This window comes from Lolium perenne, unplaced genomic scaffold (assembly GCF_019359855.2).
Source record: "Lolium perenne isolate Kyuss_39 unplaced genomic scaffold, Kyuss_2.0 unplaced35, whole genome shotgun sequence".
Classification (NCBI taxonomy): Eukaryota; Viridiplantae; Streptophyta; class Magnoliopsida; order Poales; family Poaceae; genus Lolium; species Lolium perenne.
In genome coordinates, this window is record NW_027248993.1 from 112,501 (window position 1) to 130,919 (window position 18,419).

Below are 18,419 nucleotides of genomic sequence, written 5' to 3' on the forward strand. Positions count from 1 at the left end.
TCTGATCGAGGCCCTATTCTTATTATGATGATTTGGATATTGAATTGCCTTTGACTGATTCATCTTACCATTTTACTATAGTTTTTATCCAGTGAGTTTAACATGAGCGGAATTGGTGTACTTGACCAGTAGTGAACTCTCAGTTGTGTTCGATAGTCGGTTACGAGTTCCCATATCTTACGCAACCTTACCTTTTCTTACTATGGGCCAAATTGCGGAGGAAAGCAGAATCACTGTTTTTCGTAGAACTCACTTTTGCTACTGGAGAGTACCTTCCACCAGGTCAGAGCCATGGATCCAAAGCCTACTAGTTAGCTTTGAAGGTTTAGGCTTGAGAGAAATCTTGAACTGAACAGAGCACTCCCGCCTATTGATCTTACGGCACCCTTATCTTTTGTTGGACTCTCAGGTTCACGCCAACCTAAAACGAAAACAGGGGAAAGAAGGTAAATAAGAAAATCCTAGAGTTCATAGGGATCCACCACATAGTAACGAGGCCACGGTTCAAGCAAGTACTAATGTCGAGTCAAGACACAAGCGGCTAACTTCCTCCAATTTGGAGAAATGGAAATAGAAGCTCTCGAACCTACCTATTCCGAAGTAAGTTTAGGATCAATAACCAAGCTAGCTGTCTATTGAAAAGAGACCCGATCCTTTTGGTTGACTGAATGAAGAAGAGGAAATTTAGAAAAAGTACTACTTTGCCACTAGGGAGATCAAAAAGTGCAGAACTGGGATGCCGAAAATAGGCATTTTCAAAGCATAATTCGATTTTATGTACTTTTGGCCTATGGTGGCATAACTTTTTTCTTGTTTTTGGTCCGTTTTTCGACTGCTTACTAAGGCAAAAGTCAAGTTCTATCTCGCCTAGTGGCAAAAGTCATGATTTTGCATTTGCCTTCTAAAAAGCGGTTTTTGCGGCTCCATTTTCCGATCAGTTCTATCCCGCCTAGTGGCAAAAGTAGTCAATTTTAGATTTCCCTCTAAATTAGCGATTTTTCAGCCTCCATTTTCTGAGAACTTCTATCTCGCCATGGGCGAAACCTAGCAAAATGGAGAAATTCTGCAGTATTGGGTTCTTCTTCTGCTTTCACCGCAGGATTGGCTTAATCTTTCCTTTCACTCTACAAAGCTATATCTTTGATTCCGGTTACTGCGTTCTGTTAGCTACTCAATAACAGGCTTTGTGTTGCTTCGCGCTCATAGCTACACCACTCAATATGCTTGAACGGCCTACTGGTGGCCCATAAATCATAGGTTAAGGCTCAGGCTTGCTATTGACTGATAAATAAAGGCTTAAGGCTCTCAAACAATAGAATAAAACAAAGCATAAGGATTGCTTTCACTCTACAAAGGCATACCTAGCTTCTTTGCCGACTCTACTTGGCATCGTATTAAGCAGGAAAGAGCTAAAAGGCTGAATGCAATGCAATGATGGGAAGAAGCATCATTGAGGAATGGGAGCTTAAGCCAGACCTAGGAGATCACAGCTGGGTATTGAGCAGCCAAGCATGCGAAGCAAGCGCTTTAATGAAATCCTGCGGTGAAACCGACAGATAACCTTAAGATAAGTAGGCCGTGAAACCAGTTCATTGTTTTATTAGGTAGATGCTGGATAACCGAAATCATAGCTGAAGGAAATAGAACGCATGGAGGAACCTTAATCAATGGAGAAGTCAATAGTTATTGATAAGCTGATGAATGGCACAAGGATGGTATTGACTTCTTATCTGGGATATCCATACTACCTACTGCCTATTGTGACCATGAACTGAAGAGGGATCTACTACGATGTGATGATATGGTTGAATTCTACCTTATACACAGACAGAGATGAAATTCTACATGAAGTTGTGTTGATAAGATCAGAGCCAGCTACTATTCCTAAGTACCAGCTAGATTGTTTATCCAATTCTTTCTCAGAGTTTCATGAAGCAAAACCATAAAAGAAATGGAATATTCCGCAAAACAGTGATTCACAAAAGCTTAGATGAAGAAAGAAGCTGATGAAATTCAATCCTACACTATTACCAAGAACTCACTTAATAAAATCAAAGGGAAAGGTACATTGATACTGTTATTACTGGGGAGAAAGAGAAGGTATTTCAATCAAGTAGGCGTCAAACAAAGAGGTTGGCATAAAACATTACCATTTCCAATACTAGAATAACCTCATGCCTGATCGAAGCAGTCAGCATAAAGTAGGGATGATATTGAGATAAGATAAGCTAGGTGAATGTTAGTAGCATGCTAAAATATGGGCAGCAATAGATACTGAGAGAATCAAAGGAAAGCATATCTATGATAATAGCCTGCTTAAATCAAGGAAGTCATCAACTCGCTAATTTATTGGTCCCCGGGAGCATAACAATGATAGTGCATTTTCCTCTTGTTTTTCCATCAGCTCGTGGAACAGAACTGAACGGAGCAGCAGAGCCGGAAAAGAAAGATACCGAAATTCGCCTTGGTTTCACCTAATTTAGGTTGGCTCTTTTAACGAATTAATGAACGAAATAAACAAATATAAGGTCCTGAAAGATGGGTAAGTATAGGTATCCTGCTCCTAATGAATGATTTCTCGTTGTGGGTTGGCACCAAGGCTAGGGATAGACAATGAATGGTGGTATTAGCCATGGATTACAGGTAGTCTCATCATTTACCCATCTTATGGAAGGCATTAACCAGCTCCTCAACTCTCAAGCGGCTTCCTCTCTCTCCGTTGATGTTGCCCGACCCTTTTGCCATAGATATACTGGATGAAGCTCCTGCGCAGTAACCTAAATCAATGGAGAAGGAAAAAAAGGAAAGGCATAGGATAGAGAGTGGAATCATCCGCGTATCTATTATTAGTTGAGAACCTTAAAAGGAGCTATTGTGACCAATCTTTTTTGCTTTTGTTTCGACTTTATTAGTTAGGCACAAGGTTGACACTAAACAATATCTAGAGGGAACACGCATTGCATCTATCCTTCCAAAACAAACCTACTTCTTTGACTAAGCCGTAGAAATGCTTCATACTTGCTACCCTTGCGGAACCACTAGACTTGATCTTGAGGCAAGACTTTGCGCCTATCCTGACTTCGTGGTATCAATAGGAGACCTTACTTTCACATACTGCCGATTAATAAGACATAGATGATCTCAGAATAAGACATAGATGGATGATCTCCGGGTGGTTTAAAGAAAGGGTGTGCCCTAGCATCTTCGGTCTTACAGCGAATAGCTTCCCCGCTTAACTAGCCATCCAACTCTATCTCAATTCGACACACCCAGACATTCCAACTAGACTTTCACTAGATTCAGTATCAGTAAGAGAAGTGGTTACTCTGCCCTTTGCCAGATTAGTGGAAAGTTCAGACAAGAGCAGAACAGAGCGAAGAGAATGGGTTTCAGCAGGAGACCTGCCATTTCTCATCAAGAACAATAGCTAAGGGCCCTGTGATACTACCGCTTGGATCTGGCGATAGTCAATCCGTTGTCAAGCAAGACGAGAAAGCTTACTTTCACAAGCATAGCAATCCCAAATCAATAGAGAGTTTGACTCAGCCATTCCAGATAAATAGAGTTAGCCGTAGCCATTCTAGTCATTCCAAGCTGAAGGCAAAGATAATCCAATGCTGGAAGATAGCTAGGGTGATAGGAATAGGAGCGGAGCGCCCCTTTCCTGTTCTGAAGCAGTGGGAGAACGTCGCCGTCCTATATCTGGTTCTGGCAGGATGTGTGCATTCTACCTATCCACAAACCAACTGTTGTCAGGCCTGTGTTCGTAGTGGGCGAGTCCCCGTGCATGAAGTCAGTGGATTCGAGAATGTGGTCCCTCCTCTCTTTTGACCAGTCCTTGGCTTCTTTGTTTGATGATGGGCCCGGCTAGATAACAAAACAATGAAATAGCACGGTGAGAAATCTTCTTGATGAAATCTTACTGATTCGACTCGGATAGTATAGGCTGCGCCTTTTTCTTTCCCGTCCTACAAATTGAAACCGTTCTAGCTTGATACTGCGATATCGGAAAATCATCCAACGGAGCATGGAAACCATTTCGGTGGCGGTAATGGCCTCCAGTAGTTTTCTATGGAACCATACCACTATGGTCATCTATATGATTAGACCGTGCCGCTTCACTAGACTTTCCTGAACCATCCATTTGATCCCCACGGTCGTGACACCACTTTCTAAACAAAAGTTGGCTAAATCCAATGCGGAACCAAGCAGTAAGATAAATTCATCATGGTAATTATTACTCGAAAACCAAAGTGGAACGGAGAGAACGGAGAGTCAGTTACAATGACTCAATTGTTGAGGAATCATGTTGAAAGAACAACATTCTGTGTCATAAATATCGTATATAGACATTTTTCATGTATATCCGGACGACGCTTTTGATTCCATTATGAAAGTACGCTGTACTGGACTTGCACCCCTAGTTACGCAGAAGTGCAAGCACAGAAGCGGATGACCGGACCTTACCAACATACTCCAAAAGTATTCTATACTGGGGTCTGTGCTCTTGACAAGCAGTGTTTCCAGTCTAGCTGTGTCAAATCGGGTGTTCAGTGTCCTTCTAGGTTCTGGCTGGTAGAGCAGAGGACTGAAAATCCTCTTTAGTTTAGCGCGTTGGACTCTAAATCCTTGCTGCGCTTGCTGTGGTTCGAATCCACCTCAGAACGAACAATGAATGAATGCCTTTTCGGGAAAGTCAAAGGCCGAAGATTGGAGGGAGATAGGTTGCGGAAGCTAAGGGCAAAATAAGAAGTGAATAAGAGGATGTGTCTCACCGATCTTCAGAGCCTCTATAGACGCCGGTTTAGTGTGATTCCAGACACGTATTTCCGGCGTATGTAGAGTAGTGTAGTTTTGCTAGTAAATCTAGTTGTTAGCGAGGAAAGATAGATAAAAGATGGCATCAAAAGCTATCTCCATCACTAACATCCAGCTCCAAATGTAGAGAATCGAAAACCGAGAAGGTTATCTCGATCACCATTCAATTCTAAATAGGAAAGCTGTTCATTTAATATTATCGATATGAGTATAATTTCGTCGAATCGAATCAAACTATCTAGCAATTCCCTCTAGAAATAGATAATAATTGCTTCAGCTCATAATCATGCATAGCAACTATACTGAGTAAAGTGCGAATTGAGCTATGTTTCAGGGGAAAAACCTCATTAAAGTCAATACCTGGAATCTGGCTATAACCTTTAGCAACTAACCGTGCTTTATACCTCGCCTCATCACTTGGAGAAACACCCATCTATCTAACCTTTTGAAACCCCACTTGCAACGAAGAGGCTTCTTCTCTTTTGGCAATTTCACAAATAAAAGGTGAGTACCATTCTTTTCAAGTGACTCCATCTCATCATGCATAGCAGTCATCCACTTATTGCAATCACCAGAAATAATAACATCAGAGTATGATGAAGGTTCTGCATTACCTTCAATTTCATCTGCCACACTCAAAGCATAAGCAACAATATTTGCTTCCTCAATCAACCTCTTGGGTGGTCTAGGATTCTAAAAACTCCTTGTGTGATGTGGATCCTCTGCAATAGGTGCATCATGAACAGCAATATTTTACTTTTCTGATGAATCACCTGAACCAATAACATGCTCCACCTGAACACTTGATTTCTGCTCACTCTCAACATCTCCATTAGTAGCTGTTCCATCATGTAGCATAGCAGATTCATTAAAGACAACATTTCTGCTAATCACAACCTTACTTGTTTCAGGATTCCACAACTTATATCCTTTAACACCTGATTTGTAACCAAGAAAGATGCACTTAACAGCTCTAGGCTCTAATTTTCCATTATCAACATGAGCATAGGCAGTACAACCAAAAACTATCAATTCTGAATAATCTGCTGGGGAACCAGACCATACCTCAATTGGAGTCTTCTTTTCAATAGCAATGGAGGGTGACCGATTAATAAGATAGCAAGCTGTGGAAGCCCAAAAACGCCTATGCAAACCTGCATTTGACAACATGCAGCGGGCCTTGGAGATGATGGTCCTGTTCATACGCTCAGCTACACCGTTTTGTTGAGGAGTGTGAGCATCCAAAGCTGCCTAACAATGCCTTCAGACTTGCAATATGATTCAAACTCATTAGAACAGAATTCCATCCCATTATCAGTGCGAAGCTTCTTTACCTTCCTTTCAGTTTGCCTTTCAACCATAGTCTTCCATTCTTTAAATGCTGAAAATGCTTCTGATTTATGCTTCAAGAAATAAGGCCAAACTCTTAATGAGTAATCATCAATAATTGTCAACATATAACGAGCACCACCTAAGGATGCCTTGCGAGATGGTCCCCATAAATCAGAATGCACATAATCCAAGATACCTTCTGTTGTATGAACCGAAGTATTGAACTTCACCCTCTTGTGCTTGCCAAAGATGCAATGCTCACAGAACTTCAGCTTGCCAGTGCTATATCCATCAAGAAGTCCTCTCTTGCAACAACGGTTCTGCCAAACCAAGTTCACTCATATGCCCGAGACGCATATGCAAAAGATTAGCTGGATCACAATCAGATAATTCATTTGAAACAAGCATTACCTTCAATTGTCGTACCTCGTAAAGACCGTTGGCCTTCTTTATGTCACCCTTCATTACAACAAGAGAACCTTTGGTGACCTTCAGGACTCCACCTCCACCTGAATACTTGTACCCCTTATCATCAAGGGCACTTAGCGAGATAAGATTTCTCTTCATCTTCGGAATGTATCGAACATCCGTGAAAGTTCTGATTGTGCCGTCAAACATCTTGATCCGAATAGAGCCTTTGCCTTCTATCTGACATGGTGAGTTATCACCCATCAAAACAGAACCAGCAGCAGGTTCATAAGTGGTAAACCAATCTCTATTCGGGCACATATGAAAAGGGCAAAGGAGCTTAGAAGGGTGATTTCGAGTCGTTATGATTATTAAGCTCAAATAACTTGAGGTGGTCGGTAGTAGAACTAGAGCTTTAAGCTAGCCTTTCAGCGGGGGCAATGTAGACACAGATGCAATATACAACAACAACAATGACCTGACAATCGACCGACAAAATAGCAATACAAGAGAGAGGGAAAGCTAAAACGTGAGCAGCGAGTAGAAAAACGACGGAAAAAAGAAGAGCCAGTTCAACTTGCAGGGAGCTCTCCTCGCCCTATGAGATGGGGTGGGAAACGACGTTTTAAAAGAAGGCAGTGGCTCCTTCCGAATGAGATCAAAAGTGCCAGGGCGGATTGACCACTTAGTCACTTAGTAATGGTAATGACAATCCTATCTTTAGTATTACAGGCGTACCCGGTACTCGAAAGCTAGGTCAAGCGAAGGCGATATTCTCTATGGAATTCAACTACCTGGCCACGATAAAAGAAAAGGTAAGATCCTGACTTAGATGCTTCACCCTGGACTCGGTCGATATCTGGCTTTTCGTGTCTTCTTAGCTCCGCTTACTGCTTCTTCTTAACTGAGAAGCCAACACAGCCTTTTTGGATCTGATCGAATAGAACCTTGCCTTAGACCTTGCGACCGAATACTCTTCGTTCGGATTGACGACTTGGACCCACTTCTCCATACGGTGAGAGAGAAAAAGAGCTGTAGATTCGAACAGGTAACGCAGTTGGAGTAGCTTGCATGCCTGCGAGGCTAAGGTGACATGTGTTTTGGATCTTCCTCTCTTTGCTTGCCTATTCTCAATGTACTGTGGATTCCACTCCCAGGGGCTGGCATTAAAGAACCAAAGATCTTGCGCGACCGGTCCGCCAGAAAAACTCAAAAGAGAAAGAGAGGTATGCACTGTGAAGGAAGCCCTCTGACCCACTCTTCCTTCCCCCTACCTACCCATAAGGTAGGTAGGGGCCTCGGTATCTCTATTTCCTCTGAGAAACCTACACCAAACTACTTCAAGAAACCTACCAATTCGAGAAACAAAACAATAAAAACCTTTCAAAAAAAACTAATTACGAGAATCAATCGTTTCCCTTTTTGGGAGGCTTCCACTGCTTGCGCGAGTGAGCAATTATTATTGCTCGGATATCTTGGGGTGACAAGATCCCGAGCATAGAAAAGTCCCGGGGGAACGTGCGTACCATGTATAGGATCTCCCGGGGTTCAAGGAATGCTAGAAGTTTGTCTATATGATCTCTTAAGCCGGGGAAATCGCGGTATTCAGATTCCAAAAGATATTTTTTAAAGATTTCTTTGTAATTGTCAGACGATCCCCCCGCTGCGGAGGAGAAGTACCTTTTCTTTGGAATTGTCATTCCCCTCCTACTTATTATAGTCCTCCTAGAATCCAAGGCATTTCGTCGGAATACATCCTGTCTTTTCACCTTTGTAGTCCTATGCATAGTAAGTACTATAGCCCCAATCATAGCTACTAATAAAATCAGACTAGAAACCAAAAACCAGACGGAATAGTAGGTATAAAGCAAATTGCCCAATGTTTCCAAATTAGTCCAACTTCGTACCTTTCCGGCATAAACCGTATATCTCAGAGAGGTCGTATTTCTGTGGGTTGGTAGTAATGGAATGGTTTCATTATCTAAAATGAAGAACATTTCCCACCAAAAGATCAGTCCAATAATACCACTCACTGGTAAATAGCGCAATACTTCTTCGTGAATCTCCGCTATTTGAATATTGAACATCATAACCACGAATAGGAATGAAACGGCAATAGCTCCTATATGAACTACTGGGGAGATCATAGCGGAGAAGTCGAGACCTAACAAAATAAGTAAACCCGAAGTGTCGCAAAAGACTAGGATGGGAAACAAAACGGAATGTACCGGATTTTTAGCACGTACAACCATCAAACCAGAGACCAAAGCAGGGCTCGACAAAACAGAAAGTATCATGGTACGTCGTCCTCCCTTGAAATGGAACTTGAATGCTGGAGCAAGAAGACGCATTCAAGTCGATCTATTACGACCAGCGCGGTTGTTCGTATTTCATTTTCTTCTTCCAAGCCGACGCTCTTCTTATAAAAGAAAGCACTCACTGAATTACTTACTGAATCTCGTCTTTCTCTCGACGCCGAGAATTTTTTACGTGTCCGGGTCGATCAGAGGTTCGGCTTGCTTCTCCCCCACCCTCGCCTATGAAATGGATAACCCTTGCTGCCATAGCAGCAGGATTTTAAGGGCTTCTGTTGAAGCGGAATAGGAGGAAGCCATGCATTCTTTCAAGAATCTCCAAACCCCCCCTTTACCTTCTCTTTCTATTCTATAAAAAGGCGAACATCTAATCTAGGCCCGGTCGCCTTTCTATGAAGGCGAGCAGCCCAGCCCCCTTGTTGAAATTTGGATATTAAGGAAGCCGTATTTCGCAATAGCAGCTCCGAGAAGCTGGGCTTAGGGTGCGCCTCCTGCGGTCGTTTCAGTGACTCAATTGGCTGGCTTCCCTCAGCTCAGACTGGTGTCGCCACCTCTCCCAGGACCGGAATGATTATCCCCGCCCGATGGGTCTACATTCATCCCTGAATGTCGTCGGGTACTCTTCACTTCCCCGCCATTCTTGTAACCGTCACCTGTAATCCGCGCAGGTGTGTCCGCACCCCCTGGAGTGGACGAGAAAGAAAGGATTTTTTCTCGGAGCAACCCCCAGGTTCCAGACCCAGGAGTTCACTTTCCCGTATGAGCATTCGGTACATATATAAGTCAGTGGAAGAGTCAAAGGGTCACCACTACTGAGGATCTCCCCCCCCCCCTATCTTAGAAGGGTCGTCTGAGGGTTCGCCGCGGTTCATTGCTGTGCTTACACACTAGGCTACCCTTCTCCGAAAGCTCCGCGGGACCACCTATCACTAGTCTTCGGCCGGAGGGGTTTATTGCACAAAAAGGCCGGGACGCGGGCTCCCGCAGAGGAAAGCCCAACGAATGTCAGATGCAAAGCCCCGCACCTCATTAAGATCATATTGGCATACTCTCCTAAAAAAAAAAGAGCAGACCCCATTGAAGACGGGAGTGAGGTACAACAAGGCCATTTCCGTCCACCTTCTCACGGAGCCGTACGTGGACGTTACCGCTCATACAGCTCCCAGCCAGCAAGCAGTTAGCTTTCCTCTAGAAGTCATGGAAGTGTGGATAAATCGACGGAAGGTTTTTATTCCTTATAAACCCGCCCTAACCGTTCTAAATATGGACGGAGAGCGGTCTTCATTTTTTCGGGGTGCTCCAGATCACATTTAAGATCTAGGAAAGACGATAGGGAGTTTGTGGGCTTCCCTTGGCATTGCAAGATGGCCTCTATCGTCTTTTCGAGAGCCCCCCGTTGCCCCGTCAAGGGGCTGACATAGAGAGACCTAATTAGTGCCAGCCGAAACTCGGAATTAGCCCCAATTCCGGTAACCAGCTCTGCTTTCGCGGTCTCAAAAGGAGAAGCCTCGAGCGCTTGCAGTAGCTCTGCCCGCCTATTTCCTTCGAAGCTTGCCTCTGCAGACTGTCTTGCAACTTTCCACCGCCTGTCGGATTCCTCCATCTCGACACGCAAACATCGTTTTGAGGAGTTTCCCCCCCGTTCGCCGCCGTCCAGCCGGCGGCTACTCTGGGATGGATCGAGGTTTAGCCCAACAGAGGGGGCTTGCTCCCTTTCTTCTGGTTCTGGCGCTAAGGAAGGACCAGCGGGTGGCGTTTCCGGTAAAGGGGGAATCTCCAGGAGGAGCCCCAGACTTTCGAAGTGCCCCACCACCATGCGTGGGGTTGTGCCCTCTGGCTCCGGGCTAGAGGTAATTTCTATGATCTCTCCGGCCCTTTGTTCCTTGTCACCATCGCAATAAGAATAAGGAGACGCGTCGTCATCCAGACGGAAAAAGACACCCAGGATGCCACCAAAAGCCATTAGCCCCTTCCCGATTGGATTTCTCTTTTCGTTTTTCCGGAAACCACAGAGGAACAAAAAGAAAAGAAAGAGAATATGAACTATCGTACAAAATAACAGAAAGTCCGGCCACCAGTCGCTGACGAACTCCCAGTCTCCTTTTAAAAGGAACTGGCCAATTAACTTAGAAAAAAAACGTTCTATCTTTAGAATGCAAAAGTTTCTCATTTCAGAAATCCAAACTTTCCCCACCCCCACTACTGCCCTTTCAAAAAGAAATCCTGCTTTGGTGGGCTTCCCCCAAGAACAATGGGGCGTCTGCCTAAGCACCGGCAGTTCATATTGTCGATATGAGTATAATTGCCTCGATAAATAGATAAGAATTCCTTCCTTTACCGGTAAATGAATAGGAATCAGGTTAATAAAACCGGAACAGTTTCCGCCTTCCTCTCGAACTGAGCTAATCCTCAGAAATATTCAGTTTCATCATTACAGGAAATCCTATACCTGCGTGTTACCACCCGGTATGGAGCCATCGTCGTCTTCGGCGTAGCGTGAAAACCTTCCTAGGGTCTTCGAGTCGTTCTGGACTGGCTAGCAACACTAGTTGAACTTAACCCAGATCAATGCCTTCTCGTATTTTGTGCTTCAAGTGTTCCCGTTCACATTCAGAGCGTATTCCTTTCATAGAGGAAAATGTTTACGGCCTCTTCTCCTCTGGTATGACTAACCATGTCATAAAGGTAGGTTCCCGCATTCTCTCTCTATCGGGTCCTTCCCGAACAAGTGGAATTTCACCGCCTTGCATCCTGGCTTGCGCACACCCCGGGTATGATTTGCTAATCAAGCATCTTTACCGGTAATCCTCGTCTATCCCTAGCATATAGCTTTCTTCTGAGGGCCGTTGGAGTTCGCAACTCGTTTATCCTCCCCTTTTGAGGAAAGATAACAAGTTCCATATCACTGTTTATCGGGTGGTCAACCTTATTACTTTTTATAGATAGGTGGGTCAACCAGCTCAGCTCCGTTATAATGACTTGAACGTCATCTCCTTCCCCTGTGATCATACAAAAAAGATCGCATTGGATCAAGGTCGGAGATCATAATCGAACTATGAACAGGACTCGCTGAAGCATAAAAATCTTCATTGATCATGATATGTCAATTTAAGGGAATTGAAAGTATGTCCAACTAATAGTAAAATAGAGTATCCGACCCTTGGGAGGAATTCCACTACATAGTCTTTTTAGTTTTATTTATCGGATTTGCTCTTTTATTATTACCTTCACTTTTTTTGTACTTGATACAAAGTTTTGATTACGAAACTTTCCTTGTGACCGGATCTTTTTATGCTCTCTTGGAACCGACAACTTACTTCATGCTATTATTAACACTTATGACTGAGCCGCACTTGCTTTTCAAAAGAAATTGAAACTCTCATGCCTGAGACTAGCCAATAGAAGAAAGAGCCACAAGCAAGCCATAGCTGCATCCTTTTTCTTCGCTTTCTTCAACAATGCGAATCTACCTCACTCCTCATAAGAACTCAAATACAAATTCGAGTTCCAAATTTCTATTTCCTCATTGAAATCGTTAGAGGGATTCCGATATTACTCAGGGGTTTCTTCCATGTTATGATGCTACTTTTAAGATGATGAAGAAAGGCTAATAAAGGAGTCTTCACTTCGGAGGATATAGTTGAACAGCTTAAGAAGAAATCGAGATCAGGCCCGTGGAAAGCACACACACACGCCTGGGGAATGAATCCACTTTTTCATTCTCAATACTAGGGGGGGCTTCTCCGATCGATTGCTTTCACTGTTATTCCCCAGATTGGCGAAATGACCTTTCGTCTTGCTTCCGTAAAATAATAAAATGTGCTTTCGCCAGAAGAAGAAAAAAGAAGATAGCTCAGTAAATGGCATTCAAGTAAAGTCGAGAAAGAGGCCTTGCTTTCGCACAGGAAGGAAAGAATTGACTCGGGTAAGTAAGCCCTATTGGGGGATTAAGGGCTCGAGTACGATTAGAGCGCCTTTTTTTCTGCTGCGCAGGCTGACCATTTTAAATAGGGGGAAACAGGAGACTGTAGAAGATGAATATGGCTAGTCTACTGCTACTGTTTGATTGGCAATCCTTAGACTATAGGGATGAAGCAAAGGAGCATAACCTACCTGCAACTATGCTTTAAAGCAAAGAAATCTATCGAAATTATCATTCCAGTCTGAGGGGATATCTGAAGCTACCGATCCGGGATCTCACTCAAATCCAAACCTAGCACTTTTTTATTTATTGCTTCTCCTTTTAGAAGGTCCGTAGCCGAGTAGAAGAGAAGAAAAGAGATTTCCTTATCTGCATGCCAGCTTTCATTCCTACTTTTGATGAAAGAAAGGTCAGTTGCTGCCGACAAGTCGACTAAACTTGGTTTTCACAACTGTCACCTATCTTTAAGCACCTTCTAGGCCGCTTCCCAACCTAATTCAAGTCTGCCTTCGGTACTGGTACTTCGGAATCAAGGGCCCAACAAGCGATATCAGGAGTCTTTGGCCGAAGAACTAGCGGATAAGAAGGTTATTCCATAACTATATAAAATCCATAGTCACGCTCAGCATGCGAAAGCTTGTAAAAATGACATCCCCTGCGAAAACCAATAGGAGGGCCATCGAACACTAGTTTCTGGTTTCTCAAGACCTTGAGGCAAGGGCAGTTACGCAACATTTTATCAATATTGAATGTGCATTTTTCCCGCATTTTTTTCGATTCTACTTCTGTATCATAAATTAGTGTCAAGGGATGGAGTTCCTGTTTCGTTAACTAAGTCTCGCGTTGTTTGCTTGAGGAAGGGACGGCATGCGGAGCAGTTTCTACTTATTTCTATTCACTAGTAAGTTGTTTTTCATTGCATTCTCTTCCCAAGGTAAAGATAGGAACTCTTCCCTTCCAGGGCAGAAGGCGGGTTTTTTATGTTAGGAGAGAGCTCGGGTCTACGTCTACATACGCTAATAGATCTCTTGTTTCCTTTTCCCTTTCTCGACATGAGTGCGTGCGGGATGGCCGAGGAAATATTCCACACTGAATGGTAGCTCCTAGCTGACGCTGGCACTACGCCTTCAAAACAACCTAAAGGGCAAAGGCTTTCGAGTATAAGACCAAACCAACTGAGCTAAGTAGGACTTTTGAAGAATCGCAGAATGCAAGTTGTCGATCGAAGACAAGACTACTGATTTTGAACTGAAATAGGCCTTGGCTCTGCGTCCCTTCTTGACTCTACTCAATAGTTAGTTTGTTGGTGAATGGAGACGGGGTGCCACTTTTAAATAGGGGCAATCCCGAATAAGAATTGAAGGAAAAACAGGCAAGCACTCAAGCGTGAGCTGAAATACCGGGTCCTCACATAGGAAAATGAGTATGACAGGCCGATAGATCCAGGGTCCCCAGGTCCAAATTCTTTCCAATCAAGTACGAGTTCAAAACTTAGTTTTCCGGGGCTATCGATTCGTAGTTTTCGAATCTATCGAGTTTATCCGGATCAGGAGGCTTTACATACAAAGCCGACAACACGGTAACATTACGCTTCTCTTTCTTATTCTTATTCTTATTTATATAATTTGTGCTACTTTCACATGAAGTGAAAGGGACGCTGTTCAGAAGAGCCTTCCTACATTTGCGCCCTGCTAAAAGCTATCGCACCACATGGTGCAGAGACACTCGACAAAAGACGAGCAACAGCCCTTGGCAGCCCCCATGGCTGCTGCCTCTGCGCCATCTTGCACTCGATCCTCCGGCCTTCTGCCTGGATCCAAGGATGACGGAACCTGGGGCGGGTTCAAAATGGCAGGGACTTCAACTGGTGGAGCAGGCAGAGCGGGGGGCGCATCCGCGGGTTGAGCCTGATCCCCTGCTGGATCTGGCAGAACTGGCGGTGCGTCTGCGGGTTGAGCCTGACCCCCTGCAGGATTTGGTAAAACTTTCTCTCCGTCATCTAATAAAACAGTTTCAAAACGAAATCCATGGGTAAACAAAAAGAAAAGAAAAAGAAAATGCAATTCGTTGGGGGAACGGGTTACACGATGAATCATCCCCCTATTAAGAAACCAAAGTAATAATAATGATACGAAAATAAAAAGGAGAAGGAAAAAAAGGAAAGGCAATTCTAGGCCGATGGGAAAATGAAAAAAGAATTTACCGAAAAAAAGGATGGGACCTTTTATCGAAGGTTGGAAAGTTCCATTCGTATTCGACACATTCTTCCTCAAGGCTTCCATTTCCGACGTCGATCCAAACCTTCGAAGGCAGCTTCTTTGCTCTATTAACTTCAATACAGACCCTGGCAAACACGAGAGGGGATTTGGTATAAGTCTGCTTCTCCATATAAAGTGGCTTACCTATAGTACTAGCAATCCTTCCTATAATATTGGATGACCAGAGGTGGAGCCCGAGCTGAGGGAACCGTACCCTCATAGGGACGCTCTGCAAGAGGTCTTTACGGACATCCAATCCTCTTTCCCATTTTTGCAGGATGAAAACCCGACCACCAATAAGCCAAGGTCCGCCTTTGAGCACTTTGGAGCCATTTTCCCCCAGCAGGAATTGAAAGAGGAAAAAGCCATTCATTTATGAAATGATCTCAAGAGCCCCTCTGGGTTCCCAGATCTTAGGGAGGTCTTTATTGAGATATTCGAAAGGCGGGCCTCTCCGAATAAATAGTATACCCTTAGAGGGTCTTCTTCCAACTTTTTGAGTTCTCCACGAGCTCTTCTTCCGGGCAGACGGCCACGATCTTATCAGCCCTAGTTTAAGGTGAAAAGTAGTCGAGTTTTCTCTCAATGTCGCCCATAGCTCCATTACCAAAAAGGGTGCTCCATTGGACGGGGTTCCTAATATATAACTCCGCCTGCTGTTGAGGGTTCCGTCGCCGGTTGGTCTGGGGATCAGGAGGTTTGGGTGGAGGGGCAGGGGCGAAGAGCGAGGAGTCAGAAGTTCAATCGGATCGATGTTGGGCGGTTTTGTTTTTGGAAAGAGCTCGAAGCACAAGAGTGATAATTTCAAAGCGGTTGCTAGAAAAATGGGATAACCAAATTGGACCCGAACTTACTTAGAATTGGCGCTTCGTAGACTTCCTTCTTCCTTCCAATAGCGGGTCTCAGCCAGAACTGATTGTGCCCCTCAATCTTCTGTTTTCATATAGCTTCACCGAACTTCCATACACCGATTGATTGTACGCTTGCTGTTCTCAACTGGGCCTCTGAATCTCCTCTGGTTTCACCTTTGCGAGTCGAAGTAATTTCCGGAAAGACACAGAGGAGCTCTCATGCGTGGACCAGCAGTAGCCCTGTCCTCTCCTCTTTGTTGGAAGATGAGTACACATCGGGTAATCCGCCCACGAGAGCCCAATCACAAGAGGCTCATACAGAAAGCAATCAGCCCATAGCCCAATATCGAGACCACAGCCTATTATTAAAACCAAAAAGGATCCGTCTTTCATCGTCCAATCTTCTCGATCGAACATATTTACATCAATACTCCTTTCCATGGCCATTCACGGCCCGCGAAGATCAACCACTCGTGCCCGAGATCACTATCCAATCAAAAACCAGACTTCCAAGATCCATCTCACTCAGACCCTTTAGAATGTAGCGGATAACAACGGAGTGGGGCTATCGAATTGATATGTATTCGAATCTTAGGAGCTGGTAATCACTGATATGCTCATATTGGTGACGTTATTGTTGCTGTAATCAAAGAAGCAGTGCCCAAAATGCCTCTAGAAAGATCAGACAGAAGTAAGACGAGCTGTAATTGTACGTACATGTAAAGAACTCAAACGTGACAACGGTATGATAATACGATATGATGACGGTTGTCATTGATCAAGAAGGAAATCCAAAAGGAACTCGAGTTTTTGGTGCGATCGCTCGGGAATTGAGACTTATGAATTTCACTAAAAGAGTCTCATGAGCTCCTGAGGTATTCTAAATACTAGTAGTAGAAGACTATGATATAGTAAGTAGGGTATCAGAATATAGATCAATTAGTAGATTGTGTCTGACGCATATACATGAAAAAAAAAGAATAATTATATAATAATAAGAATAAGAATTCGAATCTTAATAAAAGGAAGGGTTCGAATAGCATCTACTAATATTACCGAAAACTTTGTGAAAATACTTCTACGAGAAGGTTTTATTGAAAACGTTCGAAAACCATAGGGAAAGTAACAAATCTTTCTTGGCACGTGCCCCTGCTCCTGGTCTTCGAACTAGTCATTAATGGTCGGCAACATAGGTACCCTTTTTCGGTATGCGTTGCGAACACTTGCATTTTTAGCGTCTCATCTTCTCTGGAGAAGCTCAAATCGAACGGATAGAGCAGATGGTCCAACTACAGAACTTCTTCTTTTTCATTACTTCCATGGTCGTGCCCCGTGGCACGGCAGCACCCGTACTATTGAAATGGTTCGTCAGTAGAGATGTTCCCACTGGTGCCTCTTCTTCCAATGGTACTATAATTCCTATTCCTATCCCTTTATTCCCTTTTTTGGTCTATCTACATTTAAGGAAATTCATACGCTCCATGGACAGAGCAAAAAGTGGAGTGTTGGTCAAAGCAAGCCGCCCTATTCTATTACCAGACAAAATTGGGAGAAGCTCATCCGCTAGAAATGCTTTATTTCGTTTCGTTCCCGTTCTTCATTTCCTTATTATCGAATCCATGGGGGACTTGTCATATTTAGAATCTTTCTGCGGTCTGCTCTGTTTACAATTCTTTCGTACTCTCTTCTCTTTACCACGCGATAGGTCAGCGAAGCGTGAGCGGGCGCTCCGAAGTAAAGGCCAAACACTTCGGCCTAAGGGGAATGAGCAACAAAATGACAAGATGAGGTGCCCCGGGCACCCCCATATAGAAAGAAGGGTCGAAGGTTTTGGGCCTGTAGCTTTCCCCGCCCCCCCCTCGTCGAGTGGTGCTTGTTTGGGGGGTGTGCCACCAGAAATCGGGCTTGAAGCTCTCGCCTTACCAACGAGCCGACTGCTGATGGCTGTTGGTCACGACTACTACAAAAAAGTGAAGATGAATCTTTCTATTTCACATGGAGGAGTGTGCATCTTTATGTTGGGTGTTCTTCTGTCGTGCGACCCGATGGCTTATGTGCGACCTGTGGCCCACGCCTCCTATTCTATTTGTTCAGGGCGGGCGGCGTGAACTCTGATTCGATCCGGGTATTCAATCCCGCCGCTGAGATGCTCAGTTGACTCCTTAACCTTGATAGGAAGATGGCTTATTCCAAAATTCGTGCATAAGGGTAAGGAACTTTGGATGAATTAATGCGAATGGGTGTAAGCCTCGCTGCTCGGAAACACCCAGTGCTGACCACACTGAGAGACACGAAAGCGCAGGTAATGCCAGTTGGCGAAGTGGCGTTAAGCATCCCTAGCGGTACGCAAAGAGAGGTCGTGATGATATCATCTACGTCCGTACCGCTCCTCGTGGAGTAGATCCCGCATCCAACCAACCCTTTTTTGACCAGGGAACGGGAGAATTCCCACTACCGCTGGCAGGCCAGCCGGGCCGTGAGCGCGGTGGGAACGGGCTTCCCAAAAAGCGAGCCC

General features: G+C 44.2%; 2 protein-coding genes across 2 annotated transcripts; both read left to right on the top strand.

The window, feature by feature from the left end:
• The first annotated feature begins 9,401 nt into the window (after positions 1–9,401).
• On the top strand, positions 9,402–11,373 carry LOC139834333 (uncharacterized). Its single transcript, XM_071824816.1, is given in 7 exon segments — positions 9,402–9,600; positions 9,603–9,643; positions 9,715–9,829; positions 9,832–9,990; positions 9,993–10,047; positions 10,049–10,097; positions 11,311–11,373. Coding segments are annotated over 7 exon segments (603 nt in total). The 5' UTR covers positions 9,402–9,479.
• A 3,244-nt stretch (positions 11,374–14,617) lies between these two features.
• LOC139834334 (uncharacterized) lies at positions 14,618–17,817 on the top strand. Its single transcript, XM_071824817.1, has 3 exons — positions 14,618–14,773; positions 17,140–17,412; positions 17,600–17,817. Exons 1-3 carry the CDS (start codon positions 14,618–14,620, stop codon positions 17,690–17,692), a joined length of 522 nt encoding a protein of 173 aa, XP_071680918.1. The 3' UTR covers positions 17,693–17,817.
• Positions 17,818–18,419: the final 602 nt, after the last annotated feature.